This window comes from Dioscorea cayenensis, chromosome 18, assembly GCF_009730915.1.
Source record: "Dioscorea cayenensis subsp. rotundata cultivar TDr96_F1 chromosome 18, TDr96_F1_v2_PseudoChromosome.rev07_lg8_w22 25.fasta, whole genome shotgun sequence".
Classification (NCBI taxonomy): Eukaryota; Viridiplantae; Streptophyta; class Magnoliopsida; order Dioscoreales; family Dioscoreaceae; genus Dioscorea; species Dioscorea cayenensis.
Genome location: NC_052488.1, coordinates 18,019,059 through 18,037,059, shown reverse-complemented (window position 1 = coordinate 18,037,059; position 18,001 = coordinate 18,019,059). Strand labels below are relative to the sequence as shown.

General features: G+C 31.2%; 1 protein-coding gene across 1 annotated transcript; it reads left to right on the top strand.

Annotated features, from left to right (window-relative positions):
• Nucleotides 1–9,444: 9,444 nt before the first annotated feature.
• On the top strand, nucleotides 9,445–17,207 carry LOC120282013 (probable histidine kinase 4). Its single transcript, XM_039288725.1, has 11 exons — nucleotides 9,445–10,610; nucleotides 11,059–11,292; nucleotides 11,381–11,550; nucleotides 12,167–12,385; nucleotides 12,472–12,658; nucleotides 12,743–12,794; nucleotides 12,896–13,128; nucleotides 13,370–13,468; nucleotides 13,715–14,427; nucleotides 14,678–15,166; nucleotides 16,381–17,207. Exons 1-11 carry the CDS (start codon nucleotides 10,332–10,334, stop codon nucleotides 16,649–16,651), a joined length of 2,946 nt encoding a protein of 981 aa, XP_039144659.1. The 5' UTR covers nucleotides 9,445–10,331; the 3' UTR covers nucleotides 16,652–17,207.
• The last annotated feature ends 794 nt before the right edge of the window (nucleotides 17,208–18,001 follow it).

The window sequence follows — 18,001 nt, the reverse complement described above, 5'->3', positions numbered from 1 at the left end:
CACTTTAAAAAAGAAACACTTATTGACATCATACCAATTAACTAATTAATTGAAAAAAAATTATGAGATTCATAATTCAAATATTAAAAGAAATTATTAATTTTAACGCTACAATTCAAGTTCAGTAATTTAAAAAAAATTATAAAATGAAATAATTGATAAAACTACATCTGTGACCTATTGGACAAAAGATTAAAAGAAGTAAAACAAATAAATTCATGCACTCCAAAAAAAAAAAGTTTTTAAATTAAATAAATACTTAAATTTGAAAATTTATTAATTTATAAACTCTCGTCTCTCAACATCAATTTTATAATGTTTGTATTTAAATATTAATTTATAAACTCTCAACATCAATCCTAAGCAATTGTGACTTAACTTAGTACAAAGTACAAACTTATTATTTAGCTCCAATTGGCACCAAATAAACTAAAATTATCTAATCTATCCATGAAAACAATTTATTAATGACAACAAGAACCTAACAAAATTTAATAATTAAACAGTTATTAACCTATGCAAGTACAACTAGGCTGTGTGTGCACTAGCTCCAAAATCAATTCTCTCTTTTAATAATAAAATATTTATTACTATTATTATTATGTCTTATTTGTCCTTTACATCAAATAAGAAGACAATACTCTAATTAACAACAATTAAAATTATCTTAATCCAAAATCAGTCACATTTCAAGCATATGATACCTTAGTTTATGATAGTGATAAGATTTATAATTTTTTATTACATTTATATTTTTTAGTAAATTTTCAAATTACAATTATACCATTATTGTTAACTTGAGGTCATGTAAAATAATTAAGAGATGATGCCACCGACATGGTTCCGTAGTCATTATCATAAAACAAAAATGTAACTCATCTTCACAAATTTGATCGACTCAATTTAGCAACTTCTACAATGAAAAGTAACAATCTTTTGAAATGATCATCAGCTTATATAAATAATAAATAAATATTAAAACTTATAAATTCATGGCTAAAATGGCCATATCTTAGTTCCATGGTAGTTACACTAAATTATTTTTCAAAATAAATCTGTTCCTTCTGAAATAAAAAATTGATATATAAATATATTTATTGACCATCACATGATATATATTTTTATATAAAAATGTAATTGAATTTCATAATCATAATTGAGGTGTACTTTTCTTCTTAATATGAGATCAATGATTTTTGTTTCCAAATCTATAAAGTGACAAATTTGCACAATAATTGTTATTAATTATTATCATCCTGTGTTTATATGGAACAGGATTTGTGCAATAATTATTAATATAATATACTATATTATCATAGGTGATAGGACACCTATATAACCAAAAATAATATATCTTGTGAAAGTTCATATGTTATGAGATTATACAATGAAATTTTCATTTCATAAAAAAAATGATAAATAAAAACCATTTTTATAACTCATCATAGATCTTGCATTTAATGGAAATCATTAAATGTAACCATATTGCTTCATTAAAGGCAAAGCAATCTTCCGTGAATATATTGCACATTAGCTCAGCATCACTTTCTCTATTTTTTTCCCTAATTTTATTAAAAATTATTTTTCCCCCTGGATTTATTGTAGTATGTATTTTAAATTATTTAGATTTGCATGCTGTTTCACATTAGCAAAATCATTTAACTTATGCCTTAATCCCACATTTTCTTACTAAAATTATATTTTTTAAAATATGACACAATAAAAAAAATGTCAAAATTTTCCAACATATTTAAATCAAACTTAAGAAATAAATTAATATTTTCCTTACAAAAAATCCCCTCTACTTTCCACTATTTTGTTTATTTTCATTTAACACATAATTTCTCTCCACAATGTAACTACAATTTTTTTTTCTTAAAAAATATACATGAAAGAAATCCGAAAATAACCTTCCAAAAAGACTAAAACTAAAACTGTAGATTCAAAACAAAATTTATTAAAAAATAGTCTTACCCTAATAATAATAAAAAAAAAAAGATATAAAGATAATTATTCCAAATTTCATAAAAATTCCTCAAATTTTTTATATTTCTAAAAATACATGTGTTACAAATATATTATTTTTAAATTTAAATTCATATAAAATTATCAAATTATTTTTGGTTTTAAATTACTAACACTCTTTACTGCGCAATGGCCAATAGAGATTGTGAGCTCACAGGTGCACCTATAATTGGTGATATGGACATATTTTTATATTATAAAAAATTATTAAAATAACAATAATAAATTTAAAAATAGAGGACTAAAAAAATATAAAAAACTATCAGAGGAATCAATTTTTGAAGTTTAATAATAATAATAATAATAATAATAATAATAAGCACATTGATTTGGCAACTTTGATCAATGAAAAAAGAAAGGAAAAAAAACAGAAACAAATGTGGCTGGACATGATTAGACAAAAGAGAGAAGAAAGAAAGGGTGATGATGAAAGACATGACATATTGTGGAGAAAACCCACCAAAAATGTTAAAATGTAAGAAATGATGGTCACATGGAATCTCTCAAGTATTTTCCCAAGTTTGGCCACTTGTCATGTTTCTCTGATGCATTCACAGGACCCCAACTATCTACTTCCTATTTTATTATCCTTTTTTTCATTATTATTATTATTATTATTATTATTATTATTATTATTATTATTATTAGAGAGATTGTCGGGAGAAAAACCATTGTAGTGGCAAGTGTAAAATGAAAAAATATTTCAAAACCTTAAACCTATAATATTGTTTATTATTATTATTCATTACTGTTTATTAAAACTAGGTTTCCTATAAAAAAAATTTTATGTTGTTTTATCTCCAAAATTATATGATGCAGGATTTTTTTTTAAATATTAAATTATTATAACTATTACACTTTCATGCTTACTAATTTTTAATTGCATTTGTCTTCTTTATAAAGGAAAAAAAATGGAGCTCAGAGTCGATTGTTAGGGTGAAAAAAAATGGATTGGAGGATATCAGTGAGTGAAAAATAAATAATTAATTATATAAATAAATAAAAAGAAAATCTCTTTTCAAGAACAAAGGAAAAGGTATAGAGATATATATATATATATATATATATAAGGAAAAGACATATGACCAAGTTGTTCATCATCAAACAATTCCATTTTCCAATTACTCTGCTTGTTGACATGGATATAATAATGTCTTTCCGCTTTTTATCTTTAAAGTGAAATTCCACAATTGGGCTCTTTTATTAAAATATATATATATATATATATATATAATGAGCGTGTGATAGAATAATATCATTTATTTTATTTTATTTTATTTTATGTATTGAACAAAATCTGTTGATTTTGTTGTCTTATATTAACACATGGGATAAATTTTGGACAAGTGATTTTTTCAATTGTACAGTTAAAAGTTCATAAGTTTCTTTTTTCTTTTATGTATTGTTTTATTATATCATTTGTGAGTCAACAATTTGAATAATAATAATAATAATAATAATCCCAACTGTTATATGAACTTTATCTAAATATTACTTTTGATTTAATTTTTTTTTTAAGTATCATGCTGGTGGTTGAATTTTGGACCTTACATGACATATTAACTGAATTAATTATTAAAATAATTTATTGAGATAGGTAAACTCGCACATTACACGTGCTGTAAAAATAAGTCAAATTGAACATTTTTTAAATTCATACAATAAAATAAACTTTCGGATAGATTTAAGGCATCAATTTAGACTCCTGCTATTTTTTCATCATATATGAATCATTTATTTCAGGTTTGACTAGACACTAGTTATAAAAATTTAAACTTAATAAAAATTTAAATTCAATAACTTTGGTTTAATTGTGAGCCATTGCTAGGTAGGTATATTGGTTATTTAGGAATATATTCCAAGAGCTTCTTGGATAACCCAAAAATATGTCATAATCGGTACAATATAGCATATTTTAATATTTTTATAAAATTATGCCATAATAGTTGTTTAGGTACTTATTTTATAATAGAAAATTATATTATAATGGGGGTGTTATGACATAAAAAAAATATTCCCCTATAAGTGGAATATTTTCTCATTGTAAAAAGTTTCTTTCTTGATCAAATCATTTGCGGTCCGGCAGACCTCCAACGACCGCCCACAGGTCCACCGATGATCTGGCCACTGTCTTGTCAACCTCTGACAACTCACTGGCTATTCGGCAACCCTTAGGTGACTGGGGGCCACCATTCCACTGGCAGTCTGGCCACCGTCCTGCTGGTCTCTGATAACTCACTGGCTGTTTGCCCCACCTCTGATGATCGGCTATCGGTTCACCCATCGACCGACCAGTCTCCATAATTTTTTTTATTTTGTTAACTGAAACACTCATTCTATAAGAATAAAATATGCTATAATTTATATAATAATCACTTATACTTTCTACATAATAAAATTATGCCATTTTTTTTTTTAATCAAACATACCCTAAAACTTTAAAACATAATGCTAGTGATTAAATGATGCAAAATTACACTGTTTACGGGAGTATTTGTTATTTATTCTAAAAAATAAAAATATTAATCATATTAAAAGTTTATACAAGAAGTCAATTTAACATTCACCCAAATTTATTTAGTATTTATATTTTAAAAAATCAAATTTATTTAAAATAAATCATTGTGAATTGGATTCCTCCAAACTTAAAGAAGATGATAATTAATTATTTTTATTTATATATATAGTATTGTATAATTAATATTTTTAAAAATTTAAACAATTATATATTGAGATATATCTATTCTCTGTTGCATGGAGACAAGGGTTGTTTGGTCTTTTCATATACATAAGTATTGGTAGGGGAAGAAGTAGGTGATGGTGAGAAAGTTTTATAACAAAGTGAAGGGGTACAATTGGAATTTTGTCTAACATCCACTCAGTGCCCTCTGCTCTGCTGCTGCCAGAACCAGCATGTGATGCACAATGTCTGAAGCCTTATTCATCATAATAATCATCATCATTTTATACAATTTAATTAAATATTTAAATAATTAAATTCTTTTTTTTAAATGTAAAAATATTCATTCCCCTTGTAAAAACTTGTTAAATTACAAAAATAACTTGTGCTACATATATACCCTTGGGGGTGGTTTGTGTGAGAATGACGAGGGTGGGATAGGGAAAAAAATATTTTTTAATATAATTTTTATTATTAAATCTTAAGTATTTATTTAATTAATCTTATTGAATCAAAGTTTATCTGATTTTTTTAGATAATTTCAAATATTTTTAAATATTAATGTAATCTATCTCAATTTAATTTTTTCCCACCCAAACTGTGAGATTTATTGCATTGATATTTGTTGATGTTTATGTAATTTTATGGGGTTTTTATTTGCAGAGATATTCAAATAATTAAGATTTTTATAAGAAGGTATAATTGTAATTTTAGTTTCATAGAGTGTGTGTGTATAGATGTATTTGTTTATTTCATAGAAGTTCAACACCCACCATCAAAAACTCTTTTAATGCAATTTGATAAATAAAATTAATATTTAACAAATATTGGACTATGTGTTAGAAGTATTTGAATATCTCACATGCAATAGATTGGGTTCAATGTACCCATTCATTGGAAAACTATAATCAAATCTTTATTAACTTTGAACTCTGGACCATATATTCTATTATTGTCCTAGATGCCACATTCTTTTGAAGATGATAATTTATTCAAAATTTAACAATTAACTTAAACAAAACAATTAGCTTTTTCAAAATCAAGATCTTGTAAGATATTCATTCCTGCTTGCTATTGAGAGATGTTCGAAACCCAACACATATAAGGTGAGAGTACAAGTGTGTTGAAAGATTAACTCAGCTCCTATGCATGATATTAGCACATGACTTGACTATATTTATTTAAAATTTTATTATTATTATTATTATTATTATTATTATTATTGTTGTTGTTGTCATCGTCGTTATTACTTTTATTTTAAAGTAAGTCATATACATGAAGATAAAAGAAAGTAATATAGATTATACAGAAAGTATAGACATTAAATATGGACTATTAATAATGGAGGTGGTATAAAAAAAACAAAAACAAAAACAAAACACACCAACACTAACAAAAAGATGCTTTAATGATAAAAAGATTTTTTTTGTTTTTTTAATGATAATAAGATTAACCTTGTCAGTGGAATTAACTGAATTTCAAGTGGCTTAAATGCTTTTTCAAGATTACTAGCACCTTCTCATATAAAATCCCAAAAATTCTTATCATTGTGGTAAGATTGATTTTGTCAATAGAAATAGTTTTATTTATGCATATTCATATAATTTTAATTTTGAAATATATGAATTTTAATGAATAATAAAAATTATAATAAGACTTAAATGAAAACAAACTGATAAATTACATAAAAAAAAAATTGAAATGATAAGTAGCAAGTATGCCTTAAAATAGTTACAAAATGGAAGAAAGTCAATGGTACAAATGAGTGGCTATGTTAGTCTTTGTTCATATAATGGAAACATTCAGATCATTTTTTTCACTGAAGAGAACGAAGAGGTACACTCTTTTTGTGGATCTTGAAAAGGAAAAAGCATATGATGCTACTTTTTATACTTATGATATCTTAGTTGTGTTCCACCCAATTATTATATAGTTTTTTTTTATTTCATATAAAATATTTTAAATATTTATATACCCCTTTCGCACAAATATTATCAATATTTATATTTACACATTAAAAGGGAATGAGCCTCCGATCTAATAAAAGAGCTAGCACTTTATTCCATTTCCTTTAAGATATCTCCATATAATTCTAAGTTACTTTTTGACAAATAGATGACAAGTGGGTCCTCCCAAAATGAACGTCTTATGTAAAAGACCCGGTATTAATTAACGCAAAGGCCGTTGGTAGTTATGTTTTTTTTTTAATAATTGCAACAAGCGTTCCCACTAGAGCCATTGGTATCAAACTTGCACTCTCTCATCTTAAGACAGTAAACATTGATTGCAAGGTCGCATCCATAATTAGAGATTTGTTATTATTACTGTATCTAGCAAAATTTGAAATCATGACTTTTAAAATATCCCACATTAATATTTTTCTCAGTGAAGTATGAACCTTTTGATAATATAATTCTAATTTTAAATAAAATTTAAATTGTTTTTAAATTCATTATTTATTTTATAACATATTGTGATTGGAATAAAATTTGTAAGAATTGAATTTATATTGGAAAATAAATTTATCTCAAAATAATTACAAGTTATAACATGTTTTATATGATTGGAATTAATTTGACTTAATGTTTTTTTTATATTAAGTTATATTAGCTAAATGGGCTTGACGATCATTGATTAATGGTTTTTAATAAATTAACTAATAATATTTGTAACTTAGTTAATTGAATTGAGAAAGAATATATTACCAAGTTATTCCTAGCTATAAAAATTTAGCTGCATTTTTTTTTATATGATTATGTGTTTTTTCATATGCATAATTTTCTTAAAATTTACCAAACTACATATGTAAAAAATTATCGATAACTTTTTTTAGGTGCATAAATAAAATAAAATAATTATTTTTTAAATCTAACTTTGTTTTATAAATGATTTCAAACTTAAAATTTAAAATAAATAAATAAATAAATAAACTCTCCCTCTTTATTAAACTGTCTGAAATGTTAAAGATTTAGAGATATTCATATAAAGATTATAAAATATAAAAGACTATTTTACTTATTTTTAGATCAATGTTAAAATTAAGGAATTTTATTTGACTAATTTTAAGTTGACTACAGAGTACCCACCAGCCCCACCCAACCAAACAACTGAAGCCAAAACGTATGCCAATTAATAACCCATATTCAACCTTAAATTGACTGATTCTAACCAACTTCAAACTATCAAAAAGGACTAAGTTCTTGTATATATACTTTGATTTCTCACTTTTTTTTATTTTTATTTTTTATTTTTCATCTCTCTTCTTATACACATTTAATGTGCATATATTCCTCATAAATTAAGTTCAAGTACTTTGTACCAATATTTTATTTAAAATAAAAAAATTAATTTTTTTAATGCAGTTGGTAAGCCACATTATAATATGCACAGATGAACTAAAATTCAAATTCGTCCCTTCAATAAAAATATAAATATTTTATATAAAAAAACCTGATATTAAAAAATCAAAAGATCGGTGGTTTGAAAATAGACTATAATGTAAACAAATTAATCATATTTTGTAACATGAACATCTCAAAAGTTATTTATTTTTCTTCTAAAAATTAAAGTTATTAAAAAATTATTTAAGAATTATATTCAACACAAATAGCTAATATTAAAAATAAGAAAAAACAGAACATATAAATAATAAATAATAATATTTTTTATATTTTATTTATTTCATTTTCTAATAATATTACTATCAAAATATATATATATATATTTTTAAATAACCAAAACCGAAACAATAATTATACTAATTATAAACGGGATCAACAAGTGGTACAAGTAATAATAAGCAAGCCACTTAGCGACAAAAAGACGTATTAAACCCTCCTATTATTTAATTAAATGACAATAAAGCCCTCAATTACATACCGACACTGCCACGATGTCCCTTCAGAGAAACTCTCGGACATCGAACTATGTCAGAGCACGCCTCTTCATGCCACTGACAGGGTTAGTTTCGTCATTTTATCTTGTTCCAAGGACATTTTAGTACTTTCGTCCTTGACCGTATTCACGTCAACGCTCTACACTCTCCCCCAGCTTCCCAAATTACCGTATTACCCTCCACCGAACTCCATATTCGATTTTTTGTGACGAAATTGCCCTCGCTTTAAAAGATGTAGACGGGACGTAGCGCCGTTAGCTTGGAGTGTAGTGGTCCCTCCCCCTCTTCGTTTTATTTTTTATTTTTTATTTTATTTTTTAAAATATATAAAAAATTAATAAAATATATGGTCAAATTTACATTTTTAACCCGATTGTTTTTGTTAAATTTAATTTAACTGTTTTTTTCCCTAACGTCATGATTCAATTTATCTGAAATAATGGTTATGAAATTAGAAATTGTTCAGGTAATACTAAAATTTATTTATTTATTAAAATAATTTAATTTGATTGGATTTTTTTTCTACCAATGAAGGTGGGTTATTTTATTTTATTTTATATTATTTTTAAATTATTAAAAATAATAATTATAAAATTAGCAATTGTTGAACTAATACTAAAATTTATTTATTTCTCCTATATATATATATATAAATCTTGAAATTATAATAAATCATTTGAAATCGTATTTTGAATTATTTTATAAGAAAAAAATAATCACAATTTAAATAATAATAATAATAATAATAAAAGAAAAAAAAAGGTGATGAGGAGGAGGGGTATAATGGTAAATTAGGGGGGAAGAGAAGCAGAAGCAGAAGCAGAAGCTCCTCATGTGAGCACTGGAGTTTTCTCGGAGGTCGCTGTCTGAGAGATCTTGGATGGCGATTTCATTTGTATCCTTCTGCTTCTCTTTCTCTCTCTCTCTCTCGGTGGACACAACCGTGAAACCCTAACCCTAACCCTAACCCTAACCCCTAAACCCTAACCCCCCCTAGACACTCCACAAACTCTACTACTGCTCAGCCATTACAGCGAAAGCACCAGTTTTGTACGACCATCTCTCTCTTTCTCTTTGGCTTGATGCCCCCCCTTCACTTTGCGTCATATGAGCTATAGCTCTCTCTCTCTCTCTCTCTCTCTCTATCTATCTATCTTTTGCTGTATCGCCGTCTTCTGAAACCCTAGCCATCAATCCGGAAGAGAACCTCGACGCAAAACGAAGGAGTAGGTGGGATCGAGGATCTAATCAGTGGCATTTAACCTGGTTTTGAATGCTTTCTTGTTGGATTTCACTGAGAAAAGCTGGGGTGCAAATCGAAGGAATCGAGGAGGAAAGCTAGGGTAGTTGCTGGAGATCGGGGTGAGGACTCAAGAAGCATGCGACATGCGACATTCTCCAGTCTGATCGAGCTGGCGCTGAAGTTTTTTTAACGGAAAACCAACAAATTTGTATTAAAAAATGGTGATGAGAGATGGTGGGAAGAAGAAGAAGGGAGGGGAGAGCATTGGGAGGGAGTTTTTTAATGGAGATTTTACAGAAAGGATGTGAATTTTTTAATGGTTGCATATCTTTGAGAAATCCACGAGTTTGATCCTGTGCAACTGGTGTTGTCTCCCTGAAGTAAGCGCGAGCCAGCATTGGATTCCAAGTTTCCTTCTTTTTGTTTTTAGCTTGAAGAGCAATGGAATGATGCGTGTGGTTCATCCTGGTTTGAAGTAGAGAGTGAGGATGGGATATGAGATGGGAGGGGAAAGGAGGAGGTGGTGGGTGAACAGGACCGCTATGGTTGTGGTTTGGGTGGTGGTTTCAACGGCGATATGGGCGGGCTTGCATTTGTATATCCGGAGAGTGAGCATGCGCAAGGCTGAGGAGGCGCTGGTGAGCATGTGCGAAGAGAGAGCTCGGATGATCCAGGACCAGTTTGCGGTGAGCGTCAACCATGTCCATGCTCTTGCCATCCTCATCTCCACTTTCCACTACCAGAAGCAGCCCTCCGCCATTGATCAGGTGAGAGTTTTATGCTGCCATTAATGCCCGGATGATGTTCTTGTTGGGGATTTATGCATGTGAGCAGATGGATGCCACTTTTTGGTTATTGTTTCATTAATTATGGTTGTCTGCTTGTCTCTATTATTCCTGGTGACAACTTGGTGTAAATTTCTCTGTTTCTTCAGTTTACTTTTTTGTTCTTTCTGAAACATTTCCTGTGTTCGTTTATCTCTTGATTTCTTCATTGGGCTTCTCCTGAATTATCTATGGGAATTGCGTATTCGAGTTTTTCTCCTGCTTGCATAATTTTTGGGTTCATCTTGTTTCCACAGAAGAGTCAGACACGATTTCATGAGAATGCAAGTTTCATTTTTTTTTTTTGGGATGTTGGTTCTACCATCTGTTTATGATTAATTGCACATTTTTTAACTATCTTAATTTTAAATTGGTCACTATTTGCTATCAGGAGACATTTGCTCATTATGCGGCCAGGACTGCATTTGAGCGGCCATTACTCAATGGTGTGGCATATGCGCAACGGGTTGCTAATTCTGAAAGAGATAAGTTTGAGAATGAGCAAGGTTGGATAATCAAGACTATGAAGCGGGATCCATCACCTGTGCAAGATGAGTATGCACCTGTTATATTCTCCCAGGAGACAGTCTCCTACATTGAGGCCCTTGATATGATGTCTGGAGAGGTTTATTTTACTTATACAATCTGATTTTTTCACTGCTCTTTCATTTCGCTACAGCTGGTTTTGCTGATATTTTCTACTCTGGAATTAGGAGGACCGTGAGAACATCTTAAGAGCTCGGGCTACTGGGAAAGCTGTTCTCACAAACCCATTTAGATTGTTGAAATCCAATCACCTTGGTGTGGTTTTAACATTCCCAGTCTATCGATCTGGCCTTCCACCGGATGCTACAGTTGATGATCGAGTAAAGGCTACTGCTGGGTGAGATATACCTGTAAACATTCTTGGTTCTCTAGTTATCCAGCAATACAGTTTCCCAGGAGATCTTCAATTGATCTGGTTTTCCTAAATCAGTAGCCTGATTAGTCAGAAAGTCAGCTGAATGGGTTCGGAACATGCAATGTGTTCCTTGGGATTACAACTACGATTACTTTTGCTTGTTTATGATTGAACTTCATACAATTAAGGAAAATAATTTTTGACTAATTCGTAATTCCAAATTGGTCTTAAAGAGAGGTTTCAGGAAAGGTCATTGCTTTCAGAACATTTCCAATTTCGTGTGTTTTTTTTTTAAACTTTGTGGTAATCTTTCTCACATTATCTGCATCTAGTCAAGGTCTTCAGAGGAAATTGGGAATATCTAGGAGTGCCTTAAATGACCATTATTAAATACAGAAGCTAACTTGCTATTCGACCTGGAACATAATTTGCAGAAAACAAAATCATCTCATCTCAAGCTACTTGTTTATCTATCTGATTGACTTTTCAGTTTATAAAGATAATGCTTGCTTTTATCTCCATCCAGATTGAGGTATGCATTTTCTGTAGTTATTGATCTGGGATAGAAACAATTAATTTTCACTGGTGTTCATAACAGATATCTTGGTGGAGCTTTTGATGTTGAGTCACTTGTGGATAATTTGCTGAGACAACTTGCTGGCAGTCAAGAAATTATGGTGAATGTCTACGATGTCACAAACATTTCTAAGCCGTTGATCATGTATGGACCACAGCAACCAGATGGTTACATGTCACTGTCACATGTCAGTATGCTTGATTTTGGTGATCCATTCAGGAAGCACCATATGATGTGCAGGTAAGCTGATGTAGTGGCAGAACTTCACTTCTTATTAGCATAATGTTGGTGTTAGGCTGTAATAGTGTCATGTGAATATTCAACAGGTACAGTCAGAAGCCTCCTATTCCATTGTCAGCCATTACTACCCCATCTGGTGTCTTTGTGATATGCATGCTTGCAGGATATATATTGTATGCTGCTTGGAACCGCTATGACAATGTCAAAGAAGACTGTCGAAAAATGGAAGAGTTGAAAGTTCAGGCAGAGGCTGCAGATGTTGCTAAATCCCAGGTATTTAAAAAAAATCACATATGAGAAAGTGATTTGATATCCTCCACACAATTCATCTGATTCCAAATTCCTTCCATAATGTAGTTTCTCGCGACTGTCTCGCATGAGATACGAACTCCTATGAATGGGGTCCTTGGTATGTTATCACTTGTGTCTTGTTATTGATATTTAGCACTTTTTAAGTTATGAATGCTGACCTCTATGAGTGATGTTAATATTTACATCAACTAATTGCAGGAATGCTAGACATGCTATTGGACACAGACCTGAATTTAACCCAAAAGGATTATGCTCAAACTGCGCAAGTTTGTGGAAAAGCATTGATATCATTGATTAATGAGGTTCTTGACCGTGCAAAAATTGAAGCTGGCAAACTTCAAATTGAGGCAGTTCCATTTGACTTGCGAGCTGTTCTTGATGATGTAATTTCATTATTCTCTCCGAAGTTGAGAGAGAAGAAGGGCATTGAGGTGAGGTTGAATTCCTTTTAAATCTGCTAATGTTTTTTACATTCTCTGTTTTGTTCATTGCATGAGATACTGGTTCATCAAACTGTTTGTTTATTTTTCTGATGGTACTTGTTAAATGATTCATGATGTTCTATCACAATATAGTAGTATGTGTTGGAGTTGTAAATTGTGAAACCGTAGAAGTGATCTTAATTTGTTGCATTCTAACCATCTGAGTTCGTTTTTTATGGGTTTACTGCAGCTTGCTGTTTTTGTCTCTGATAAAGTTCCTGAGGTTCTTACGGGTGATCCTGGGAGGTTTCGCCAAATAATAACAAATCTTGTGGGGAACTCTGTGAAGGTAAGTAATCTTCACATGATTGTTCACCTCATTTATTATCTTAAGTCAGCAACCTGAAATTGTGCGTGTGTGTTTTCTGGTAAATTTTCTTTGAGCAAGAAAATGGGGAAAAAGGAGTTTATTAGAACCATCTTTTGGGCCAACTCATATATATGAAGCTATCAGCCAAGTTGAGAAAGCCATGCAAGTATTTGTTTTCCTTAAATGCTTGTTTTCTAAATATTGTCCTTATTCCTGAATGTACAGTTTACTGAAAGAGGCCACATTTTTGTCCAAGTCCATCTAGTGGAGCACTCAAATATGGTGACAGATGCTAAATCTGAAGCACATCTAAATGGATGGTCAGATGAGCATGAAGTCAAATCATGTAGAACTATATTCAATACCTTGAGTGGTGTTGAAGCTGCTGATAACAGGAATAGTTGGGACAATTTCAAGCATCTACTTTCTGATGAGACATCCTTGCCTGATGCTTCTGGAAATGAGATGCCTGGTGACAAGGAATCTGCTAAAGTGACCTTGACTGTAAGTGTAGAGGATACTGGGATTGGGATCCCATTACAAGCACAGGATCGGGTTTTCACACCTTTCATGCAAGCTGACAGCTCAACTTCAAGGAATTATGGTGGAACTGGTATTGGATTGAGCATCAGTAAGTGTCTAGTTGAACTAATGGGTGGACAGATAAACTTCATAAGCCGGCCTCATGTTGGCAGCACGTTTACATTTACTGTTGTCCTCAAAAGATGCAAGGGAAGTGCAATTGATGAAGCAAAGAGAGCACTACCTGAGCCTCTTCCTATTAGTTTTCGAGGAATGAAATCAATACTGATAGATGAAAGACCTGTTAGAGGTGCTGTAACGAAGTACCATCTGCAAAGACTAGGCGTAACAGTTGATATTGCAAGTACCATGAAGACGGCATTTAATGCAAAAGCTGGGCAAAATGGTTGCACTCGGTAAGCCTCTTGATATTCCCTGGGTCAAGTCTACTAGAAAGCAGGCATGTTCATACCCTGAGTTTCCTCTATTTTGGGAAAATTACCAAATTTCTTACCTGGATAACTTTTCTTTGAACCAACATGCTATATATTAATTTTCACTTGAACAGTTCTGTCTTATTTCATATCAATCTTTTTATTCTTCTCATTTATCTTTCCTAATTATAGGCAATAAATTGATTAGTTTTCCTTCTGTTGTTGCATACAGAAGTCACATAAAACAACCAAAGATAATCCTAGTTGAAAAGGATTCCTGGACTTCAGGGATGGATACTTGCTTGGGCAATCAATTAACAGAGTGGAAACACAATGGCCGGTTGTCTGAAGTGCCCAAGGTTATCCTTCTGTCGACATCTGAATCAGATAAAACAAAGTGTTCTTATGTTGATACTGTGATCATGAAGCCCCTGAGGGCAAGCACAATCGCTGCATGCCTTCAGCAGGTACTGAGAATGGGGGTGCCACAGAGGAAGCAATTGCCTAATGGATCGGCTTTCCTTCATAATCTTCTTGCTGGAAAGAATATATTAGTGGTTGATGATAATAAGGTTAATCTAAGAGTTGCTGCAGGTGCCCTGAAGAAATATGGGGCAAATGTAGCTTGTGCCGAAAGTGGTAAAGGTGCTCTTTCCCTTCTTCAACTGCCACACAAGTTTGATGCCTGCTTCATGGATGTTCAGATGCCAGAAATGGATGGGTATGCATTTCTAGTCTGCTTTATCTTGAAAAAGTATTCATTCTTTTGCCTGAATTTGGGTTGTCTTCACATTTACCATCTCTTTTTTCTTAACTTGTTGATTGTCTTTTACATGCTCATATTGTAGCTATGTGGTTTCTGGTGTTTGAGCTCTGAGACATATTGTATGACTTAAGGACCTTGTAAACATTACATAGTGCTTATAATCCTCTTGTATGGCTCTGGAATGAGGTCTGTCCTTCTGTGCTGTTTGCTTTAACTTCTGGTTTTCAGTATTACTCGACTTTCACAAATTTGCTAAATACTCAAGACATTTGCTCTGTCATCTTTATTGCGGTTTCGAATTAAATAAATGTTAGCTGCTTTCTTCAGTTTTCAACTATCTGTCATCATTTTATTACATTAAAATTATTATCCTTTTTTTATGGAGCAGAAGTTTTAATGTATGGACAAATTTCAATTGCCTTTTGTTGATCAGTAGAACATACTGTATTATATGGTCATGATTACCCTCTTTGTAAAATTCTTGACCATTAGTAGATTTTATTTTTCCATATTTTCCTCATATACATAAGTACAAGGCTAAAGCTACACCAAATTAAGCTTCTGTTAATGTGATTCTGTGCTGGTTAATAAATATTTGAGCCTCATATGATTTATCTAGGAAAGAGTTCTTGTAAAAACTACAAATAGAAGTTGTTATTTAACTCTTTGAATCTGGATTAAATGCAAACATTAAAAACTTGGATGATTATCATATGACAAGAAAATAAAATTTGTTGAGTCAATGTTATTGATTTCATATTTTTGGTTATTTCTTCCAGCAATTGTGGCTTTACGTTATATCATTTGCTCTATTACTGGCCTTTTCTTGTGCTTCTGTTTGGTGAAACCCGTGAATTCCATTCCTCTCAATTCCTTGTAAGTTGCCACATTTGCATGAAGTTAGGGGATGGGTACTTCCGCCATATGGCTGATAATCTATTGCTTAGTCTAATAAGACGCAGAACACGAATCATGCAATGAAGAGGCTAGGTGTGTAATTTTGATCATTAATATAAAATAACATATGCTAGCTAGCTGGGGTAAAAATCAGAATGTCATGTTAGGAGTGGCAATTATATTGTACTACTTCTAAGTTCTCTTTCATGTATTATATAGATTTGCCTTGTGTTACCATTGAATGTCAGAATGATAAAATTTCTTTCTGACAGGTTTGAGGCAACTCGGCAGATTCGTTTAATGGAGAGCAAGGCAAATGAGGAAGCTAGGCATGGAGGCATGACTCCGCATGACACAACAGAAAAGGTTGGGTGGCACCTGCCGGTTCTAGCCATGACAGCCGATGTCATTCAGGCAACTTATGAAGAGTGCATGAAATGCGGGATGGACGGCTATGTCTCAAAGCCTTTTGACGAGCAACAACTCTATCAAGCGGTTGCAAAGTTCCTGATATCCAAAGCCAACCCAGATTCAGAAAAATAATTCTCATCTTGAAAACAAGGGGAACATATAAACACACTGATGCAGCTGATGACCATTCTTCTGGTTTACCTAATGTTGTTGCTTCCATTATCAGTAACCAGATAACAACACCAGAATTCTCGAGCTTGTAAACTGGGCCGGTATCTTTCCTAGAGACTTGGCTGGTGATGATGCTCACACGCAATGTAAAATACGAGATCAAGCAGATGTACAGGTGTGTCTCTCTGTAGCAAAATCAGATGCTTGTGGGAACTAGAAAGGTGTATAGTGTATTTTTCCTCCTATGGCACTTCCTATGTTTTCATTCTTTCAGAGCTCCAGTGGGCATATAATTTTGCTCTGTACTAAAAAAGTTTGAGTAGAGATCATGTCTGTCTAAAGCCTGTATTCTATATTTCTCTTCCGCTCTGGTGAGCTTAGAATTGAATCTTCTGTACACCATCCATTGCATGCCATGGCATATTGGTTGAAAATGAAACACCATTGCTCACTGGATGGTGCTGGAGATATAAATAAAGAAAACTCATTTGAATGAATGGTTGCTATATTTCATTTTGATTGGAATCTGATTTGTGTGAGAATACACAGGCATTCTTGGGATTTGATGTCTGTGTTGTGCTTTGGATTCAAATTTGATTTTGTGATTAACATGTTCAGGTGTAAAGTTTGTTTCAGGTTTAAAGCCATGACTGAAAAAGGATTTGTTCTTTTTGGTCTTTTGGCTGATGTGGACTCATCATAAGAATATGAGGTCAAAACAAATAAGTGTGTTTAGCTCATGGATATGTCATAGATATGTGATTTGTTGGGTTTATAAAATGAGGCATTTCATTGTAAGTTTTGATGTTTGGGAATGTAAAAAGATGGGAATCACTTTAGTGGGCTTTGAGGTATTGATGGTTACTGATTTGTTTGGTTCATTAATTGCATGGTTCATTAGGATGACTAGGAATATGATACAACTAAATTTTGAATAATCTGTTTACCTTTATGTATACTCTTTGAAGGCTACCAAAAACAAATAACTTAGCAAAGCTTCTTTATATTTTTCTCTGTATACTATAATGGCTAGATTATCTTATTTATTTTTCTTGTTACAATAACTAAGCTCATTTTTATTTTCGTTAGTAAAATGATTGAACTGTTCATTTATATATATATATATATATATATATATATATATATATATATATATATATATATATATATATATATATATATGCTTTCCCGTTTTTTAGGACATCGGTATATTTTCCTGGAGATCATTGGATCAGTATCCAATACACTCTTCCTTAATTTTACAAATGTCTGCAGCAATACTCCCTTCCCTAATTTTACAAGTGTATATAT

Excerpts from the sequence above, each read along its gene's own strand:
- LOC120282013 (XM_039288725.1), top strand. The coding sequence starts at position 10,332 with ATGGGATATGAGATGGGAGGGGAAAGGAGGAGGTGGTGGGTGAACAGG. Across the intron at positions 11,551-12,166 it reads CGAGTAAAGGCTACTGCTGG|ATATCTTGGTGGAGCTTTTG; the intron begins GTGAGATATACC and ends TGTTCATAACAG. Across the intron at positions 13,129-13,369 it reads GAGAGAAGAAGGGCATTGAG|CTTGCTGTTTTTGTCTCTGA; the intron begins GTGAGGTTGAAT and ends GGTTTACTGCAG.